Below are 21,477 nucleotides of genomic sequence, written 5' to 3' on the forward strand. Positions count from 1 at the left end.
CAGAAGTTACAAAAATAAACTGTACACAAATAACACAAACTGGTGTTTTTTTAAATACATTTTTAAAGATTTTTTTCCCCACCCCTTCTTAAAATGTGCTTATTTTAACCAGAAAATGCAATATTTTCAGAATAACTTTCAATGCATATATTTCAAAAACAACAACAAAAAAAAAAACTGTAGTTGTACATGAACACCAGATTTTGTGTTAAATTTAAAAAATTTAAAATTAAATTTTTTTCATTTTTTTCAATGAAAATGAGTGTAAATGTAAGAAGATGTGAGGGTAAAATAATCCAGATAGTGTTTATAATCTCAATTCCAATCCATTTTCTGTCGTGAACAACAACGAAAACTCAATGGAGCCAAACTTTATTAGTTATTAGCTCGCTACAAAGACACAAGAAGCTTACAGTAGTTACAATATGACACTGAACACTGTGTTACTGTGGCTTTATCTGTCCCGTCATGACACTGTGACGCTCAGAAATCAGCACAAAGGTCCCTGAGAGGTCAGCATTTATTCTAATTAAATATTGTTTAATTGGTTTTCCATTAAATCTTAAGTTTGTCCCGGATTCCCATGAGCAAACACAGCCCCCCCCCTTTCTTAACAATTTCCCATCAATGAGGACTTTGTCATCTGCATCTGCGATGCACATTTTCAGGGGGAACGAATCATCACAAACTCAGGGTAAGTCGGGTCAAAGGGCCGCGCAGCAAAGTGAGGCGAGACTCTCTGGATGCGGCGCGAGACTCTCTGCACGCGACGCGAGGCGAGACTCTCTGGTCGCGACGTGAGGTCGAGACTCTCTGGTCGCAACGTGAGGTCGAGACTCTCTGGACGCGACGTGAGGCGAGACTCTCTTGAAGCGACGTGAGACAAGACTCTCTGGACGCTTGTGAGGTTAGACTCTCTTGATGCGACGTGAGGCGAGACTCTATCGACGCGACTCTCTGGACGCTTGTGAGGCGAGACTCTCTGGACGCGAGGCGAGACTCTCTTGATGCGACGTGAGGCGAGACTCTAGCGACGCAACTCTCTGGACGCGACGCGAGGCTAGAGTCTCTGGACGCGAGGCTAGACTCTCTGGACGCGACGCGAGGCGAGACTCTCGGGACGCGACGCGAGGTGAGACTCTCTGGACGCAACGCAAGGCGAGACTCTCTGGACGCGTACCGAGGCGAGACTCTCTGGACGCGACGTGAGGCGAGACTCTCTGGACGCGAGGCGAGACTCTCTGGGCGCGACGTGAGGCGAGGTTCTCTGCACGCGACGTGAGGCGAGGCTCTCTGCACGCGATGTGAAGCGAGACTCTCTGGACACGACGCGAGGCGAGACTCTCTGGACGCGAGGCGAGACTCTCTGGACGCGAGGCGAGACTCTAGCAACGTGAGGCGGGACTCTCTGGACGCGAGGTGAGGCGACGTGAGGCGAGACTCTCTGGATGCGACATGAGGCGAGGCTCTCTGGATGCGACGTGAGGCGAGGCTCTCTGGACGCGACGTGAGGCGAGACTCTCTGGATGCAACGTGAGGCGAGGCTCTCTGGACGCCACGCGAGGCGAGACTCTCTGGACGCCACGCGAGGCGAGGCTCTCTGGAGTCTGCGTGAGGCTCTTTCTGCCTGACACCACTTCCTTCAGAGAAGCCACGATACCATCAAGCTGATAAGATAGATGCCACCGGCTCGGGCTGCTTGATTATCTGTTGTTTTTGAGTCCCTCAGCAGCAGACACCACTGACCAAACAGGTCTGCTGAGGCCCCGCATTGTCTAACCACAGTGAGACACCACAGCGCCCTGGTGGTGGTGGTGGTGGTGGTGACTCGTTCACGCCACTGTGGGAAAGTACAAGAATGGAGAGGAGGCTCAAACCTGAGAGATTTATGCAGCAGACTGTGTTTATGTGTCAAACGCAGACAGACAGGTGGACAGGACAGACAGACAGACAGACAGGGTCTGTGAGGTCTGCAGCAAACGGTGGGAACTGGAACCGCGTCCCCACACCACAACCTAATTATTGTGAATAATCACATTACGGCCGTAGTTTGATTAAAGAATTTTATTATATGGTTCAGAGTAAACGGATTCCTCCAAATCAGTTGACGAGATTTGCGCTGATAATTGATTTAAACGTCCGGTATAGGACGCTGAGCCTGAAGGAAGCATATTATTAAGGCCACAAACTATTTATTAAGAGACTCTGCTGGTGATTTCCCACATTCATAAATGTACTGACCACCATGGTTCAGTTATTTGGTCATTTCAGCATGGAAATGATGTCATTTTTATCCCCCCCCCTCCTTGGAACGACCACATTTTATCCCACTTTCTCTCCATTTACTGGATCAACAGGGAGAAAAATTCAAACTTCTAAAGACAAATAAATGTCTTTTAGATGTTTAATCTAACAATAATCTTCTCTAATTTAGCAGAAGAATCATAGTTTATCACTGACCATAGACCTAAGATGGCCAAGCCTGTTTCTTAATGGAAAGAGTGACGTTAGAGGAGGAATTCTGGGAAATGAAGTTATGCTAAACAGTGTTAGCTAAAGCTGCAAAAGTGTAAACATGTGCTTCAATTCACTCGCTCATGTTCACCAGTTGGTCACAGAGCAAAAACATGACCTGTGTGTTCCTGTCTGTTCACAATGACAGTGCAGAAACATCTGGACTGACAAGCTAAGCTAACATAACATAACATCGACACTGATTTAGCAGCCAGTTAGCAAAATACCTCTAGCAACAGTTGGGAACCAGAGGCCCTAGAGAAAACCAGGGATTTAATAGGCTGATTGAACAATATAATGACAATGAAAGTGGACTCACAAGCTATGCTAATGTCGCATCGGTGCTGTGTTAGCAACAACGCAGCACATGGTTTGTTTCTGAGCCGCGGGCTGTAGAGATAACCAGAGATGTTTATCAACGTGAGTTTCACTGGTTTGTTTTCAGTGAAATTCTCCCGTACTTTAGAGGGAGTTTCAGTCATTTCAGTCACGTCACATGTTCCCGATTAGTGAAAGCAGACAAGGAACGTGACACCGCCCCCAGCACTTCCTGTCGAGCACTGCATTTACAAACGAACGTCACACTAAACTCCCGTGTTCGCGCTTATCCAAAATTCCGTATGAAATCCAGCTCATGCTGATGTTTTACATTATTGTCGTAATGTAATCAAATTTCCATCCCGTCTTAAAGGTTTTTAAGTATCCACTTACGAGATGGCCTGGAGTTGGCGAGCGGGCGTCTTTTAGTCCTGCTGATCCGGGAACGTCCAGAAGAGGCCATTTCATCTGCAGGTACTGTAGGGTGAGAGAAGACGGAGTGGATTTTAAACAACAAAACAAGACACAAACATGCAGAAGTAATAAAAACACGGAGGGGGGAAAGGGGAAGGAAAATTGACGGTGTCTAAACCACAGGGAGAGCATCTTCTCCTGCCACGAATGGTGTTAAAGCCGCAGAGATGTGCGGCAGACACCTGTATGAGAGCCACAGTTTGTGCCGGACTCGGTCACACAGTCGTTCCTCTGGCACGGCGGAGAGCAGCGAGAACGATGTGAACGCAGCGCACTGATGCAGGACTGTGAAATCGCCGTTTGTCAGGGAGGGGAAGGGGGAAAAAAAACAAGTGTCCAGCTGTGGGCGCCCGTCGCTGAGCGGGGTGGGAAGAGACAGCTGGAAGGAAGCGCCCTTGTCTACGGGGCAGGGGAACAGGGAAGGTAACACCTGTCTGTCCGCCTCACTGGGGTTTGGCTTCCTGACCTGGAACATTGTTCCTCCTCCTCCTCAGAATCAGCGTTTCTCACACACAGTTATCATGAGATGTTGTGCAAGTGTTTACTTCCCCTTCATTTTCGTCTCATTTCTAGGATTGTTGCTCCTAGAATTTCAAATACGAAAGTGATATATACTATGATATCAGATGATTTACTTTCTTTAAAAAAAAAAGAAAAAAGTAGGGCTGTCAAAAGATTAAAATTTTTAATCAGATTAATCACAGGGTAGCTGTGGATTAATCACGATTAATCACGATTAATTACCATTCGTAAATATGCCAGAAAAATTCAAATTTTCTCTTTATATTGTTGTAGGAACGGAGAGATAAATAAAGTATGTGAAAATATAAATGTAAAGAACAATAAAATACTGTAAATAACTTGTAAAAGCCTATACAAACTTTACATTGTAAAGAACCCACCTAAGACAATATCAATATATAGAAAAATAAAATACTGTAAATAGCTTAATTTTTTTTATTATTATTATACATTGCACTGTAAATAACTCACATTATAAACAAAATATAAAGTATAGAAATTAAATCGTTTTCTTACTTAACCCACAGCAGGATATTTCTCATCAGCACCTTTGAAGCACTGCTTCTACTAGTTAGCTTTAGCGTTAGATCCAGCTAGCATTCTGACGCTAATGTTAGCTGCTGTCTGTGTCCCCGTTAGTTAGACAATGACTGTTAATGTTATGATTATATCATTATAAAAAGTAATGGCTATATTTGACAGCAATAACTCTGTGATGACAAAGTTGTTTTAATCAAAATGTGTTGTGGGTAACTTTTAAAAGGCGCCATATGTAAGAATGTGGCCAAAATCAGTTACTACATTCAAATTCAAAATACAGAGGTCTTTTTAGATTTCGTTTTCTGACGTAACTGGCAACCCGTGGTTGCTCGGCAGCTGAGACTCTACTGACTGCAATGATTGTTAGACGGCGGTAGGTGGCGCCACATGAGGCCAAAATATGATTTCAAAACATAAACATGATTTGCAGTCTGCAAAATATTTTTTTTAATGCAAATATTTTGTCTGTACTGTTGTTGTTGGTGAGTTCAGTTTGTTATATGAACATTATTCCTGAGTCTCTGTGACATATTAGGAGAATTTTATGGCCAGTTGCTTTAGATTTATTACATAATGCACCTTTAAATATAAACAAACCATTGATTTTAATATTGTTGTTATTTCATCTGTTCTTACCTGCCCAGGGACTACAGGCGGAAATTAGCAAAATTGGCTATAACCTAGCTCAATACGTTTTTTTGTTTTTTTTTGTTTTACGAGATGAATGATTTTGTGCATTGTCCCTGTTTTAAATAAATAAGTATAATAAACTCCTATTCCTGTTGTCAAAGGAGTTTAAATGTCTCCCCAATTTGAGTTTAAACGTGACGAGATGACTCCAGAGGTTCAAAATTGACGTAAAAAATAAAACACAAAAAAGTGTGCAAGAAAAAGAATCAAGATGTGTCTCCGCCCGCCCCGGGTCTGTTGCTGTATACACACAAACGCCCTTTTCCATAAGAAAATAAGGTTTCTGATCAAAACAACAAAAACAGAGGCCGTACATAAACTTCCACAAAATCCTCGTGAGTTACGTACTACAGCTTTAATTGTAATTCGATTTTTCTCTTATTTTGCCACCACATTTTGTGTTGATTTCACAACTTTTCAGACACAAATGATCATTAACTGTTGCTATTGCGTTCTTTTATTGTGATAATCCCACTTATTCCTGCTGCCCGGGCCCTGTTCTGCCGCTGTGACATCACGTATATACTCGAGGAGAGGGGTTTGAGATTTACGGCTTGACACAACCCTCCTCCTCCTCCTCCTTCTCCTCCTCCTCCTCTTCTCCTGCTCAATGATGATAGCATGAAGCAGCAGCAACAGCACGGCTCAAACATCTGGTTTATGAATCACTTTAAATACCGGATACAGCAGCTTGTCATGCATGTGGACTCTCTCCCCTCGTACAATTCCAAATGAATTTAAAAAAAGTGGGGTTTTAGATTGAGGGGGTAATGGTTTGTGCAGTATCACAGATTATAATTAGAGTTTTTAATGCACGCGTGTCACACGATCCACTGTAATCTGCCGCCGACGCACATGTACACGATGGCGGTTGTTTGTCCTGCGCACAAACATTTGTGTAAGAATAAAGGCCACATGCGTAATGCGTTATCCGACTGCGTTAACCACGGAGACCTTCATACTTCTGCGTCGTGGTGACGGATACGCCCTGCAATTTCCCACCCGATCAGTAGGGGTCGCTACGCAAGGTTGTTGTGCTACAGTGAGCAATGGCGTCAACGAGAGAGAAAGACTGTTGTTGTTGTTGTTGAAACAGTGGCCGTTTCTCACTTTTCTGTGTCACGGAACGCAGTTTTAAGATCATTTGAGGCGAGAAATTAGCCATTTAGAGTCTAATTAACGCTTTTTTTTTGTGTGTATCTGCGTCATTACCTTGTTTAAGAAGCCCTGAAGATTCTAAACAAACAGTTCAGCCACTGCTGAGAACTCTGTGTTTTATTGTAATCTCGGGCTCAGCGAGATCTCTGAAAAAACCCGGTCCGGTTACGTAAACAGCGGTTCTCCGGAACAGCAGATCCTCCTGCTCCGGGCACTAGTCTGGGCACATCCGGTTGCATACATTTAACCACAGAAGAAGAATAGCGTCCGTTGTGGAGGTGTTTCATGAGCGACAGTGTCTTCTAACTCTGGGTCAAAGGTCGTCAAAGGGACTGCGGCGGGGAGTCGTGACGCTATAAGCTATAAGTTCCTATTATCGCTGTTTTTTTTGGTGTGTATCTGCGTCATTACCTTGTTTATGAAGCCCGACGGTTCGAAACAAACAGTTCAGCCATTGCTGAGAACGTTGTGTTTTATTGTAATCTCGGGGCTCAACGAGATCACTGAAAATCCCGTTAACGTTACGTAAGCAGCGGTTCTCCTGAACAACCGATCGTCCTGCTCCTGCGGTAGTCCGGGCACATCCGGTTGCGTACATTGAACCGCAGAAGAAGAATAACGTCCGTTGTGGAGGTGTTTCACGAGCAACAGTGTCTTCTGACTCTGGGTCTGACTCCGGTTTAAAGTCATAAAGGGACTGCGGCGGGGAGTCGTGACGAAGCTATTTTTAAACATTGTTAAAACAATGTTTTGATGAGTAGCAATGCATCCACCGCTCCAGAGAGGGAGCTGCGCTTCTGAGAGCTGACGTGATAGATTACGTCACTTCCAGATACCTGGCCAATCACAACACAGGTGGGAAGGCTCTATGCTGGCTGGCCAATCACAACACACTCTGTCTTCTCGGGCGAGATTTACGGCTAAAAATAGCGCGACTGACAAGCGCTTCGAAAAGGACAGATTTCAAACTTAATATATGTAAGTAGACCTCCATAACTCACATATATGTGCAACAGGACCACTCTATGTGACCTTTAAAACAATGTTTTGATAATGAGTAGCAATGCATCCACCGTTCCAGAGGGGGGAGCTGCGCTTCTGAGAGCGGGGGAGCTGCGCTTCTGAGAGCGGGTGTGCTGAATATGTCACTTCCTGGTACTGGCCAATCACAAGTCTGTCTTCTGGGTGAGAGAGTTGAGTCTGAAATATCGCGGCTGGGAAACAGCGTCAGAAAAGAGAGATTTCTATCGGCTTATTTACAGCAACTAGGAGGTTTTTGAGCATAAAAACAAGTTAATGTATGTAAGTAGACCTCCATAACTAACATACATGTGCAACAGGACTACTCTATGTGACCTTTAAGATATGACGTATTTATAGTTTGGCGGTGACGTTGTCGGCGGTGATCAGCTCCGCCCTTATGGACACTCGGCACAGAGCAGAGTTAGCTCGGCCTGTCCTGAGGACCAATCGCAGCTCTTGCCGTCTCTGTTGTCCCTTGACGGAGTGATGGACACAAAATATTTCGCGCAGTCGGAGACGGCGCAGAGGCTCCCCGACAGCCTTCTGCGTAACCTACGTAGAGTACTTTACGCAGGAGTATAACTTGGGCTTAACGTGTGACTGACAAATGCTCCTGCACGGACGGAATGGACGCAAAAGCTTTGTCCACGTTCTCAAAAAGTTCCGCGACAGGACAAATGATGACAAACAAGCAGAGAGTGGAGGAGTCACACATTCACAGAAAAAAAAAAAAACGTCATTCATCACTCACAGGGGTTTGTAAGGAGGAAGGAAGCTCGGATGGCTGCGGGTTAAAAATGGAAAAGACATTATAGGCGGAATTGGGGGGGGGGGGGGGGGAGGAAAAAAAAAAAACATTTTCAGGAATGAGTTTGTCGGAGCAGGCAGAGGTATTGTTTCCTGACAGCTGGGGTCCAACAGAGCGCCGAGGCGGGGGAAGGGGACCCGTTTTCCCTCCGAAAAAAAGGAAGAAAAAATGGGGGTGGGGGGGGGAGGGGGCTGGAGAATTCTTGGAGTTGACATCAGCCCTCTTCATTTTCACTATACTGCTCAAGGCTGAATCGTGGGTTCCAAACTAATGGGCCCAAGTCCATACAACTGTCAGGAGGCAGTTGCTTTTAGAGGCTGATCGCTCCCCATTGAAACTTTACTCTGCTGTGTAGCAGCGCTGCCTAATGAATGCTGCTCTCCAGAGACGCAGAGAGAGAGAGAGAGAGAGAGAGAGAGAGAGAGAGAGAAAACCCAAAACAATGCAGTTTTCTCTGTCTAATCTATGTCAATCACGGGTCTCTTCCACAAATGAAACGAGCGCTATTGTGAGCGTTTGGTCTAGGCCGGGGCCGTGCCCACCCTAGCTCTCCCACCCAAATCCATCCTTTATTTGACAGCTTCTGCCAGGACGCAGGAACATGCCCCCAGGCAGCGGATTTTTTTTTTTACTTCTTCTCCCGAGCGCCTACTTTTCTTTTAATTGCCAGAGTGCCAGTGTGCAGCGACGGCTCACACACACATGCAGCCAGGTAATGCCTGCCGCGTAACACTGTCACATTAGCTTCAGTCCGGAGTGAAGCGGTGAAAACACTCGCTAACACATGAGGCGGTAGAAGGGAGGGAGGGAGGGGAGTGTGAATCTGTGAGCTGTTACAGGAAACAAAAGGCCAGGAATCTGCAGGGCCGTGCAGCCGAGCTCCAAACTTTCTCACTCTTTATGTGCATTTGCATAAAGTAAGCACTGACTAACTCATTATAAAAATATGCGTACTTGTGCTAAGTCGAAAATAACCGCGCTGTGCATTTGTGTTCGCTCGGACTTAAAGTGGCCTAAATGCTCTGCACATGCTCCACAGTCGCCGCCGCCGCTAAAGCTTTGACCCAGAAGTAATAGCAGAGGCTGTGGTGCAACAAAAGAAAGAAAAGGAGGAGACAAAAGCAAGAAAAACATGGCCAAATCCAGGCCACAAGACTGAATTTATGCTCCAACAGCTTTAAAGAAGCTTTAAATTAATATATGGTAGAAAGACTCGAAAGAGAGGTGAGCGTCATGCTAACAAACTAGCCACCATCTTAATCTTACATTAGTTAACAATAGCAAGCTGGAACGGAGGGGGGCACGTAGCCACCTAGCGTAGCAAGAATTCACTCAATAAATGGGATTCCCAGGCCTCGCGCTTGTACAGTGGGACGAGGACAGTAATCCAATTAAATGGCATAGTCGAGCTACGACTGCCGCATTAGCACGTTTGAGTCTACGAGACGTTTCAGAAAACACACGGTCGAGGAAGTGGCGGGTCGTTGCTGGCGAGGAACAAAATTTATCAGCGTTAGAGTCAGAAAACTGGACTTTTAAAACACATGGAACCACGGTATGACGCTACTGGGTGTCAAATTACTAGCTTACTACTCCCTCTGACCCAGAAAAACCAAGTACACGGAAGAATTAGCCACTAAGACAAGTGTGAAGACTGTCTTTATACTCAAAGAATTATATTTGAACGTTCTTGAATGGTGGAGAGACTCATAATGGCACTGCTAACATGCTAACAACTAGCCACCATCTTAATCTTACATGTGCTAATAATAACAAGCTGGAACGGGGGGCATGTAGCCACCTAGCGTAGCAAGAGTGGGGCACAAGTTGTGCTTGGGATGAGGAAGAATTAGCCACTGAGACAACAGTGAAGGCTGTGTTTAAGCTCAAAGAATTTTATATTTTAAAGTTCTTTTATGAGTAGTATTTTTAAAGAATGGTAGGAAGACCCATAACGGCACTGCTAACATGCTAACAACTAGCCACAGAGTTAAAAATTCCGAGTTCTGACTACAAATTAGCACAAGTTACAGGGTGCTCGTGTTTGCCTGTTATTTACCACGATAAATAAATAATAAATATCATAATAAATCAATAGAGAATGATTTAAAAATGACTCATAACTGACGACCACACACGAGGCAGAAAGAGATGGAAAGAGGGAGGGAGTGTTAGTGTTAGCGTTAGCGGACGAGCTGCTTCAGGAAACAAAAAGACGTGGTTTTTGAGATTTATGACGGGGCTTGAGTGCTGTTCAACGTCTCAAACAAGAAATAAAACTGATATGGATTTAACTGCGAGACATTTCGCAGCGTTTTACACGTGCCCTTGTTTTATTAGAAACAAACACAGACATATGGCGGTGACTCACAGCTGGGACCTGGCACAGCGCTGCCTCACAGCCTCGGACTCACTACTGAAGGAAATGTGCAACTAAAGTCAAGTTTAAGCCGATTCCCTCCTTTTTTTTTTTTTCTGCAGCTCTCTAATTGTCTTCCAGCTCTTTCCCCATCGCCTCCAACACTCAGAATAGACATCAGTAGACTGTGCTACTTTCACGGGACCCAGATGCGACAAAGGGTGGCAGCGACGGTGCTGGATTTTTCCAAAAAAGACTCGGCACCGGAGCCACTTTTTTTTTTTTGAACTGTGAGAAACCGACATATGCTGTGGGGCATGTGGTCCTGCCAGAGCTGGGTTCTGATTGTTACATCGCGCTCTAAAATAATAAAAAACCTAGCCAAGCGTCTTTGTCGCGTGTGAAGTGTGCAGAGCTGCGACATCAGAGCGGTGCGAGAAAGAGACAGATGTCTGGACATTTGCCGTCAAACTAAGTCACACTCGCTGCCAAAAGGACAGGGAAGAAAAAATACAGCAAAAACTTTAGTCGGAACTATCTGCACGACGATCCGCACGACTCCGGAGCTCAGGACACAAGAGAGTTGTTTTGTCCACAAACTGGAACTGGAATAATAAATACTTAATTCTCTGCCAACTTAAGGAACAATTATCATCATATCTACCAAGTCGTCGTCTTAAAAGTTACGTGCTAAAGTCGAATAAATCTCAATCAGACTCAGCACAAAAAAAACGCAGCCCTACAATTATGTGAACGCGATTGTTTTCGAATCAAAACACAGTCTAAATTCTGCGTGAACTTAAAAATAGCAGAGGCTGAAGCTACGTTACAGACCTTACAATGTCAGAATGTTCCCTTAAATGTGATTAAAGCAACAATAGCTTTAACTTTATTTACATTAACTTAACGTCAACACTGAAAAACAATGGCTTTTAACTTATTTTAAATAGTTTTTTTTACATAGGAAAGACCACATTGACTGTCTTTAATTTCAAACCCACCTCTGGATAATCTTTGTTTGTGCTTTGTACATAATCTGTATTGTATTTAAATCTTAATCTGAATCTTTAATCCAGGTAGCGCATGTAAAATTGAGCAACACATTGGGGAAGTTGCGTGTCGCGGCTGAAGATCCTCGCTTTCATTTAGCATCACACACTTAGAAATAAAAGTGCTAAGTAGAACCATATGAGGTTCTTCAGCTTGTCCTCATTGGAGAACCCTTTTGGAGGGTTCCACCAAGAACCCTTTTAAAACCCTTTATTCGGGATTGGGGTTTTAAAGGGTACTCTGGATCAAAATGGTTCTTACTGGAACCATTAGTGTTGCCAAGAAAACTTGAAAGCAAATGGTTCCAGGTACAGAGAGGTTATTAGTTCTTAGTTAAGTTATATGAAGACACATTTATGAAATTTGCTAAATTTAAATTGAATGTGCTTCATTCATTTAGAATTTTACTAAATTAAATACCTTTTTTTTTTTGTTTGTTGACAGTTTTCTGAAATAAAATGTAAGAAGCAAATGGTTCCAGGTAGAACCTCAGCCCTTGTAGAAGGACCCTTTTGGAACCCTTTATTTCTAAGAGTGCAGTTTGTCCATTCTGGGCTACTGTAAACACACCAGGTGATTGTTATCCTGACGTTTTACCTTCAGTTTCTGCCAAATTTAAACACTTTGGCCTAAAATTCCACGTTTATTTCGATGAAAACAACACAAGTCTAGACGTGTGTTGTTGACTTATAAGATTAAGTCAATCAGTGAGCAGCAAACAGTCAAACAAACGTGTGAATAAAGGACTTTGTCTTAAACTAAAGCAGCAGCAGCAGCAGCATTCTGACGCTTGTGAAATGGCTTCGCTCAACTTGTGGTGAATAGCGTAGCGGCAGGAATGCCTGCACGGAGATGGCTCCAGCAGATAATGTCAATCACCTGCTGTGCGGTGAGAGCCCCTCCCCGTTGTTTTCTTTAACCCCCCCCACCCACACACACACACACACAGAGAAAACAAATGGGCCCACACAGCTTGCTGTTTGGCTGAGGTGTTAATGACTGTCCCTCTAACCCATATGAACAATAGTCCCCGTCAGGCCCGGACACAACAGCTCCTCCCCTGGTTTTCTTTCTTGCCGCGATCACCTGCTCACGCAGGGCCGTTGACACCTCCAGCCACAATCTATGCATGAAAGACAATTAAAGGCTTTTGCGGGGGGGGGGGGACAAAGCAGCGTGTGATAAGTGGGGCTCGGAGTTTGCATTAAGGCTCATTGTTTGCCCAACATTAGCGCCAATAACGCTGACAATTCTCAAGCAAAACCGCGGCAGTCACTGTGCTAATTAGTGTGTAATTGATGGGGAAATGACAAGCGGCTCAGCTGCTCAGACCTGTAAAGCTCTTAATGGAGACCGTGTCCTGTTATCCAGTCTGCTAACAAGTAAGCAGATTAGTCACGGAGGAAGTTATTAATTAAAGCGGCCGACGCCGAACAGAAAAGAAACGACGCAAATGTGTGTGTTTTTAAAAAGAAAAAGTGAAACTGTGACGGGTTGGAAGAGAAAGCGGGACTGGATCGATGTTGGAGGTCGACCTACGTGGGTTTTCTTTAGTCAGTGCTGGGTTTTATTTGTTCCTCCATGAAACAAAACGTCAATATTTTGAGTCGGTCTCTGTCTTTAAATACAGACTGACATGTTTTTTGAAGGTGACAAACTACCGCGACCTGATTCACAACGTAAATATATGCCATTTAATTCAAAATGTAATAAATTAATGCTCCATTTCCCGGGCATTGATTTAGTTTCATCGATTTCTATGATGTGTGAACTTTCTAAGAACTTTCATATTTAATATCCATTATAGTGTTGTTTGTTCTTCTATGATCGCTGTTCTGCATCTACTTTTAAACTACATAAATAAATTGAATAACAGCATAATAATTAGCATAATAAAACGCCGTAAGAACCTTGGAGAGACACTGATCTACAGCCGAATTTATCAAATTGGATCGTAGGGCTGAAAAATGTAAAGGATTGTGAATTAATTATTTGTTAAAGCAAAAAAAAAGTGCATCAAAGCACTATTTTTTTGATTAAATGTTGTCCCTAAGCGTACGTACACATCATATTCTACAGATCTGCACAAATTAGAAGCAATCACAATCACACACACTGTAAAAAAATAAAAAGTTGACAAAACTTACGGCAAAGTGCCATTAACTAATATTATTTTGTTAGAGTCGTCAAAACTGTGTTTTCAAACATTTTTGCTAACTAATGTTTTGTTTGGATAATTTAAAATTTAAAAATGAAACTTAACACAATTACACACACTGTAAAAAATAAAAAGTTGAGAAAACTTACGGCAACCAATTTTGGAGTTTACAGCGCAACGCGAAGTTCTTAAAAAGTTCCATCAAACTTATAAGTTAGAGTTGTCAAAATTCTATTCTCAAACTTTTTGTCTCACAAAATAATATTAGTTGATGGAACTTTTTAAAAACTGGAGATCTTTTGTTGGGCTGTAAATCTAGCAAATTGTGAAAAAAAATTTTTACAGTGCATTTCACTCAAAATCTCAATTATCTTTTACCGCTCTATCCTCCGCTGATGTAGGACGAAAGGCTGGGGGTTTGAATTTTCTCGGTATTACGTATATATTGAAACTTTAAAAAACCTTCGTTGTCTCTTTTTTTATATATGATATTAACCCTGACAAGGCTGTGGTGCAGCATTAGCAGGGTTAGCAGCAGCAGCAGCAGCAGCAGCATTAGCAGAGATAGCAGATTGCTGCTGCTGATGATGGCGAGCACAGTTGAAGTGTCCATTAGCCCGTGCAGGAATGAAGTTAAGTGACTATGACAGGAGAACTCCCCGAGTTCTCCCGGCCTCTATTGTGACCCCCGTTGGTCATCGCGCGCTCTTCTTTTCACGGCCCGGGTAAAAACAAAAAAAAGGGAAAGAAGAAAAAAGGTCAAAGGTCAGACATCCAGAGTGCTGCGGTCGCCATGGCGACGTGGCCCATTAAGGCCAGGCTCATTGGCCTCTTAACATGCTCTTGTACACAAAAGAACTATTAGAGCAAAGAGGGGAGGCAGCACGAGGGAGGTCTGCTCGACACACAGCGTCAAGGTTTTTCCAACATGGTTCCACCACACTGTGTGTGTGTGTGTGTGAGCGGTCACACTGTGTCTGCACGCCACACACACACACAGGGATCTGCTGCTGTCTCCTCTGTGTCGTTTATCAGACCAAATTCAACATTTGCAACAGTAAAAACAACAAATTCCTGTTTAGAAACTGTTTAAATGGCAACTTAACTGCGTTAAATGAATTACACCGTGTTATTATTTGACCTTTTCTGTTGCGAAACTGTTTGAAAGTGTATTTAATCCGTTTTAATTCCGCTTAAAACTGCGCGTTAACGTCACTTTGACTTGAACTCGGCTCGGTGCTGCAACACGTGACGACTTTCACAGTCGATCCATCAGTTCGGTGCAGACAAAAGGTTGATAAATGCTTCTCTTAAGACAAACGTCTTATTGTGCTGTCAAACCCGATCACTTGTTAATGATTTCTTTTGTCACTTGGAGCAAAGAGAGCAGAAAATATTCACATTTGAGACCCTGGAAACTTCTTTTAATCATTAAAAAATGACTCAAATTAATCAAATCGAGTATCAAAACTGTAAAACTGCCTTGTCCTATACGTTAAGATGCACATATAACATGTTTTCTTTTAAAAACCACAAAATCTCCTACACTGTTAAAAAAAAAAAAAATAAAAAAAAATTGAGAAAACGCAAAATTTCAAGGCAACTTGATGCAATAAATTTACAGTTAGAGTTGTGCCAACTCAAAATTCTCTTTTCAAACAGTTTGGCTAACTAATCTTGTTCAGATAATGTAGAAAATATTCATTAAAAACTAAAATTTTACAACTTTTTCTAACAAAATAACATTAGTTGATGGAACTTTTTTAAAAACTCGAGCTCTTTTGTTGGGCTGCAAATTTAAAAATCCAATGCAGCGAGTTGCCTTGAAATTTTGAGTTTAATTTTATTACAGTGTACAATCTGACACTTTATTGCATTAAAGGCGCCATATGTAAGAATGTGGCCAAAAACGGTTACTACATTCAAATTCAAAACACCGAGGTCTTTTAGGTTTCATTTTCTGACGTAACTGGCAACCCGTGGTTGCTCGGCAGCTGAGACTCTACTGACTGCAATGATTGGTAGAAGCGGTAGGTGGCGCCACATGACGCCAAAACGTGATTTGCAGTCTGCAAAATATTTTTTTTAATGCAAATATTTTGTCTGTACTGTTGTTGTTGGTGAGTTCAGTTTGTTATATGAACATTATTCCTGAGTCTATGTGACATATTAGGAGGATTTTATGGCCATTTGCTTTAGATTTATTACATAATGCACCTTTAAATGACCAAAAATGAACTCTCTAAATCATGGTCTTTATTCCAGTTTGTGTCCACGTCGGTGAACAAAAGACTTCCGGGCGTTAAAATCTTGAATTCCCACAGAACAATCAGGTGCCGCACGACGAGGACTACGACTACGACGAGGACTACGATGACGATGACGACGACTACGACGACAGCCTCATGCATATTCTGCACCAGTGCCCAGACTTGGTTTATTTGAAAAGTCCAGGGAGTGAATTTACTGCACTTTCAGTAATAAAACAGCATTAACAGAGAACAGGGCCAAGAAAAACCCACCTAAGCCCCCCCCCCACACATCCACCCCTGTTAAAGCTGCTTTAACATTCTGTGTGTGTGTGTGTGTGAGCACACACTCCAGCAGGAGATTGCATTTTTTGCAACCCTAGCAATTATTTTCTTTCAGGTTTTTCTTCCTTTTTTTTCTGCAGGACAAAGATCCTAAGTTATTGCTTCCTGTTAAAACAATATTTTTGGTCGACTTTTTCACGCGGTTAAAGGAAAAGTCCTTAAAAATATGGCGTCGTCAGGAATAAGTGAGTAACTGTGTGTGTGTGTTACACAGGTCACATAAAACTCACTGTATAATTAGAAACACAAGAGAATAATTATGCATCTGGTGAAAAAAGAGAAAAGCTATTCCAGTCAATTATTGCGGAGTCACTTATGTGGTTTTTCTCGTACCTGGAGATCCGCTTTCCAAAGTCACACAGGATTAAAGTCGGCGTGATCCCGTGTCACGACGCTCTACGCGTTATTTATTTTTGTTGCATTTCCTGCGTGTCATTGTTAGTCACAGGAAAACACACACACGTTTTTTTATATTTTTAACAGTTTAGGGAGTCAACCTCGTTCACGGCCGTTAAAGCTTTGCTATAATTAACTCCAGCTCGCTCTGCTGGATGATGCTCGCCGGACGCTTTACAGTGAAAAAAAAAAAGAAGCTTGAAGCGATGACGCGACGGACGGCAAGCGCTGCTGCATTTTTTCATTTATGAGTCAACGACGCAGAGTGTGTGTGTGTGTGTGTGTGTGGAGAGACAGCAGCATGAGACCTAGCCAATATAATGCAGGGCCTTTTCCCTGCCAAGGCAGTTTAGGTTTAGGAGGCAATAACAAGGAAAACATCACAGCTCAGCAGCAAAGACTCCTCTGCATTCAAAAGCAACTGTTATTGCAGATACATATATATATATATACATATATATATAGTATATATGTATTAAAACAACAACTGATGCTTTTTTATAACAGGGAAAACAGTGTGTGATTGTTTTAACTTCCTCAAAGCAGCTGTCTGTACTTTACCTTATTTACATTTCTCACAACTTTGACTTTTACTCCACTACATTTCCTCCTAACTCTCTTTGTTACGACCAAATAAAATCAGAAGAAGAAGAAGAGTTAATGTGTATTTATATGGAGCTTTTCTATTCACATTAAGGGGTAAAGTGTCGTGAATTGAACCCACAACCGTCCAGTTTGAAAGACAACTCGCCCTACCTCAGAAAATGACTTTTGATACTGAAGTACAGTAATGTTATAAATATTAGACTTTTTACTTGAGTAATATTGAAAAAAAAGTCATTTTCTGGTAAAGATACTAGTACTTTTACTCAAGTATACTCCCCTTTAAGGTACTTTATACTTTCAAATCTTTTCAAAGTCTTCTGATGTCATACCATTTAAATGTCATATCTTTAAGACTTTTACTTATAATATACTTTTATAATATAAAAAGTGACTTTATTTTCTGGTAAAAAAAATACTTTTTACTACTTTTACTCAAGTATACTCCCCTTTTTGGTACTTTACTGATACTATAAGACTGTACAGTAGAACAGGACCAACCAGAGCAAGCTAGCGTAGCACTGGTGGTACACGTACCACAGTTTGAGAACCACGGGTTCTAGTATCTATAGAATCAGAATCAGATTCAGAAGACTTTATTGTCATTGTTCAATAAATGAATTATTCCACATAGTTTTATTTTATTTAGCATAAAATAAACCACGGGTTTAATATAGTATATGTCAATAGAAAGTTTCTGATGTCGGGGGAACCATAAGATACTTTTATATATCAACTTTATGCAACAATAAAAACACTTAAATGTCAATTTCTTCAGTAATACTATATAAAAAGTGATAATACTACTTGTACTTTTACACAAGTGACCCCTTTAAGGTACAAGATGTTGGGGGGGGAAAGGAATAAAAAAAGAGTTTAGAGAAAGTGAGGTGGGCATGAGTGGGTGTAGAGGAGAGAGGGAGGAAGAAAAACCCAGGGCTAAATTAAACACATTTGTTTCTGCTCTCACATACCACAAGTCTTATGAAAACAGAGGCTTGATTGTGTTCACTCTGAGAGTCCTCCCCCCACCCTCTCAGCCCCTCCCTCCCCTCCCCCGTCACACACACACACACACACACACACACGCACACACGCACACACACACACACACACAGCTGCCTCCCTGTGTTTGCAGATCTCCAGACTCCACAGACTTCAGGGCTCTGCCTCATCTCAGCTTTTTACTACCTGACATCGCTATCACCCCACAGTGCTATCCACACTCACACTCACTCTCTCTCCTCACTTTACCTCACCCCTCCTCACCCCTCAGCTCTGTCCATACTCTCAGACACACAGACACGTCCACTCACCACAGGTATGTTCACTCACTGCTGACACACACACACACACACACATTCTTGTACTTGCTGCAAATTTTACCCAAAATTATACTACTAAATATTATACTATGTCGTCCAAAAATTTGAAAAAAAAATTGACCCAAAATTTGAAGAAAAAAAATTGACCCAAAATTTGAAAAAACAAAAATTTGACCCAACATTTGAAAAAAAAAAAGTAACTATTGAAGATAAAGTTTGCTATTCATTGGCTAATCTGGCCAATATTTGTCTATTTTTCTTTTTTTTTACTTGCAAAAAGTAAAATTTACTTAAAAAAACACAATTTCTCTTGTTTTAATACACAATAGTTCAAACTGTTGAAGACAAAGTTTGACTTTGATTTATCGGCTAATTAGGCCAACATTTGCAATTTATTTACTTGCCAAAAGTAAAATTAACAAAAAAGTAAGTTGAATTCAACTATTGAAGATAAATTTGAGCGATTCATCGGCTAATCTGGCCGATATTTGTCTATTTTTGACTTGCAAAAAGTAAAGAAAACCACACAATTTCTCTTGTTTTAATACAAAATAGTTGGAATCAAACTGTTGAAGACAAAGTTTGGCTAATCAGGCCAACATTTGCCATTTATTTACTTGCTAAAAGTAAAATTAACTAAAAAATAAGTTGAATCCAACTGGTGAAAATAAAGTTTGAGCGATTCATCGGCTAATCTGGCCGATATTTGCCTTTCTGTCTTTCTTTAACTTGCAAAAAGTAAAATTTGCACTCAATTTCTCTTGTTTTAATACAAAATAGTTGTAATCAAACTGTTGAAGACAAAGTTTGACTTTGATTTATCGGCTAATTAGGCCAACATTTGCAATTTATTCAAGTAAAGTACTTACTACTTAGCTACACGCTAACCTATTAATCAGGCGACTCGATCGATATGTATTAAAATAACTTAAAAAAAGCACGTACAACCGCTCATTTTAAACCAAAATAAGTTGAATGACAATAAAAGGTCACAGCAGACGAACCCAGCTGACATTTGCCATTTCTCGCTCACCGAAAGTCGAGAATTTTAAAAACAAACAACGGCTCAAGGCAACATTTGACTCGCTTCATAAAAGTTTAGTGAATGGTTTAAGGATTATAAAAGTGTCACATTTTATCAGATTAAACGGGGACAAAATATCGCTTCTTCTTCTTCTTCTTCTTCTTCTTCTTCTATGATTTACGACGATTAGCAGTGAAGAAGCAGAATTTCAGCATTTTAACACATGTATTTTGACCACAATAATTAGCTTTGGTCTCTAAAGAGTTTAGAGTCTTTAGAAGTAACCGCGTTTTGTTCTGATCTTTATTCGTATTTCATCAATTTAATTTTGAAAATAATCAAAGAGAAAGTCTTTTATTTTTCTTTAAATCTCTACGCAGTGCGACACACTGTCACAACTCAGTGCGGTGACGCTCGGCAGCTTTGGTTATGTGCGATGTCAGCAGTAGTGAGGGAGCGTCGCCAGAACACACACACACACACACCTGAAACATTTGTAAAAGTCATTCCGCCGCAATCTCCAGGCTTGATTTCCATCACGCTGTGCGCGGTGCCATCAGGGCCCTAAATCATCACCACGCCGATGGCTCTGGACACAAATTCCTCGGCTCGCGCTCGCATCATTGCTCTCCGCTTACTTACGTCTGAAACTATGAGCGGAATACATTTCCTGCGAGGACGGATCGCTTTTCAGGAGTTTGGGAGGAGGGACGTTGGGTCGCGAGGTCTGCGTCTCCTCGCTCTTTAACTATTTTGATAATCCATTCATCGGTTTGAAGCTTTTTTTTGTGATTACAACAAGATTTCTGGTCGTTTTAGCTTCTTAAATGATTGTTTTAGCTTCTTAAATGTGAATATTGAAGCTTTTGTCGTGATTTAAACACCAGTACTGAGTGTTTTAGTTTCTTAAATGATTGTTTTAGATTCTTGATTGTGAATATTGAATCTCTTTTCCTGATTAAAACAAGATTTCTGATCATTTTAGCTTCTTAAATGTGAATATTGAGGCTTTTTTCATGATTAAAACAAGATTTCTGATCGTTTGAGCTTCTTACATGTAAATATAGAAGCTTTTTTTCATGGTTAAAAGACGATTTCTGATAGTTTTAGCTTCTTAAATGTGAATATTGAAGCTTTTTTCATGATTAAAACATGATTTCTGATTGTTTCAAGTTATTAAATGTGAATATTGAGGCTTTTTTCATGATTAAATCAAGATTTCTGATTGTTTGAGCTTCTTAAATGTGAATATAGAAGCTTTTTTTCATTGTTAAAAGACGATTTTTGATAGTTTTAGCTTCTTAAATGTGAATATTGAAGCTTTTTTCATGATTAAAACATGATTTCTGATTGTTTCAAGTTCTTAAATGTGAATATTGAAGCTTTTTTCATGATTAAAACAAGATTTTTGATTGTTTGAGCTTCTTAAATGTGAATATTAAAGCTTTTTTCATGATTAAAACACAATTTCTCATCGTTTCAGGTTCTTAAATGTGAATATTGAAGCTTTTTTCATTATTAAAAAAAGATTTCTGGTCATTTTAGCTTCATTAATGTGAATATTGAAGCTTATGTTATTATTAAAACGAGACTTCTGATCGTTTAAGCTTCTTAAATGTGAATATTGAAACTTTTTTCATGATTAAAAAGAGATTTCTGATTGTTTTAGCTTCTTAAATGTTAATATTGAAGCTTATTTTATTATTTAAACAAGATTTCTGATCTTAAATGTGAAAATTGAAGCTTGTTTCATTGTTAAAACAAGATTTCTGATCGTTTCAGCTTCCTAAATGTGAATATTTTCTCCCGCAGCTCCCGCTGAACCACGTATGTCAATCAGTGAAGAATGTCAGGTTTGATATTAAATGACTTTGAGCTCAATTAGTGAAAAATATGAGCAGCGCTAGCGTTGATCGATCCC

The 21,477-nt window shown here is 41.2% G+C and overlaps 1 protein-coding gene across 2 annotated transcripts in view; it reads right to left on the minus strand.

Moving 5' to 3' along the window:
• The window catches only part of tcf7l1b (transcription factor 7 like 1b), a 67,599-nt gene that overhangs the window by 24,627 nt on the left and 21,495 nt on the right, over positions 1–21,477 (minus strand). For both annotated transcript variants that reach the window (XM_083904716.1, XM_083904715.1), the window contains exon 4: positions 3,226–3,309. In XM_083904716.1, the coding sequence (XP_083760842.1) occupies positions 3,226–3,309 (84 nt within the window). The remainder of the gene's footprint in view (positions 1–3,225; positions 3,310–21,477) is intronic.

The sequence above is a fragment of the Microchirus variegatus genome (assembly GCF_963457635.1).
Source record: "Microchirus variegatus genome assembly, chromosome: 18".
NCBI lineage: Eukaryota > Metazoa > Chordata > Actinopteri > Pleuronectiformes > Soleidae > Microchirus > Microchirus variegatus.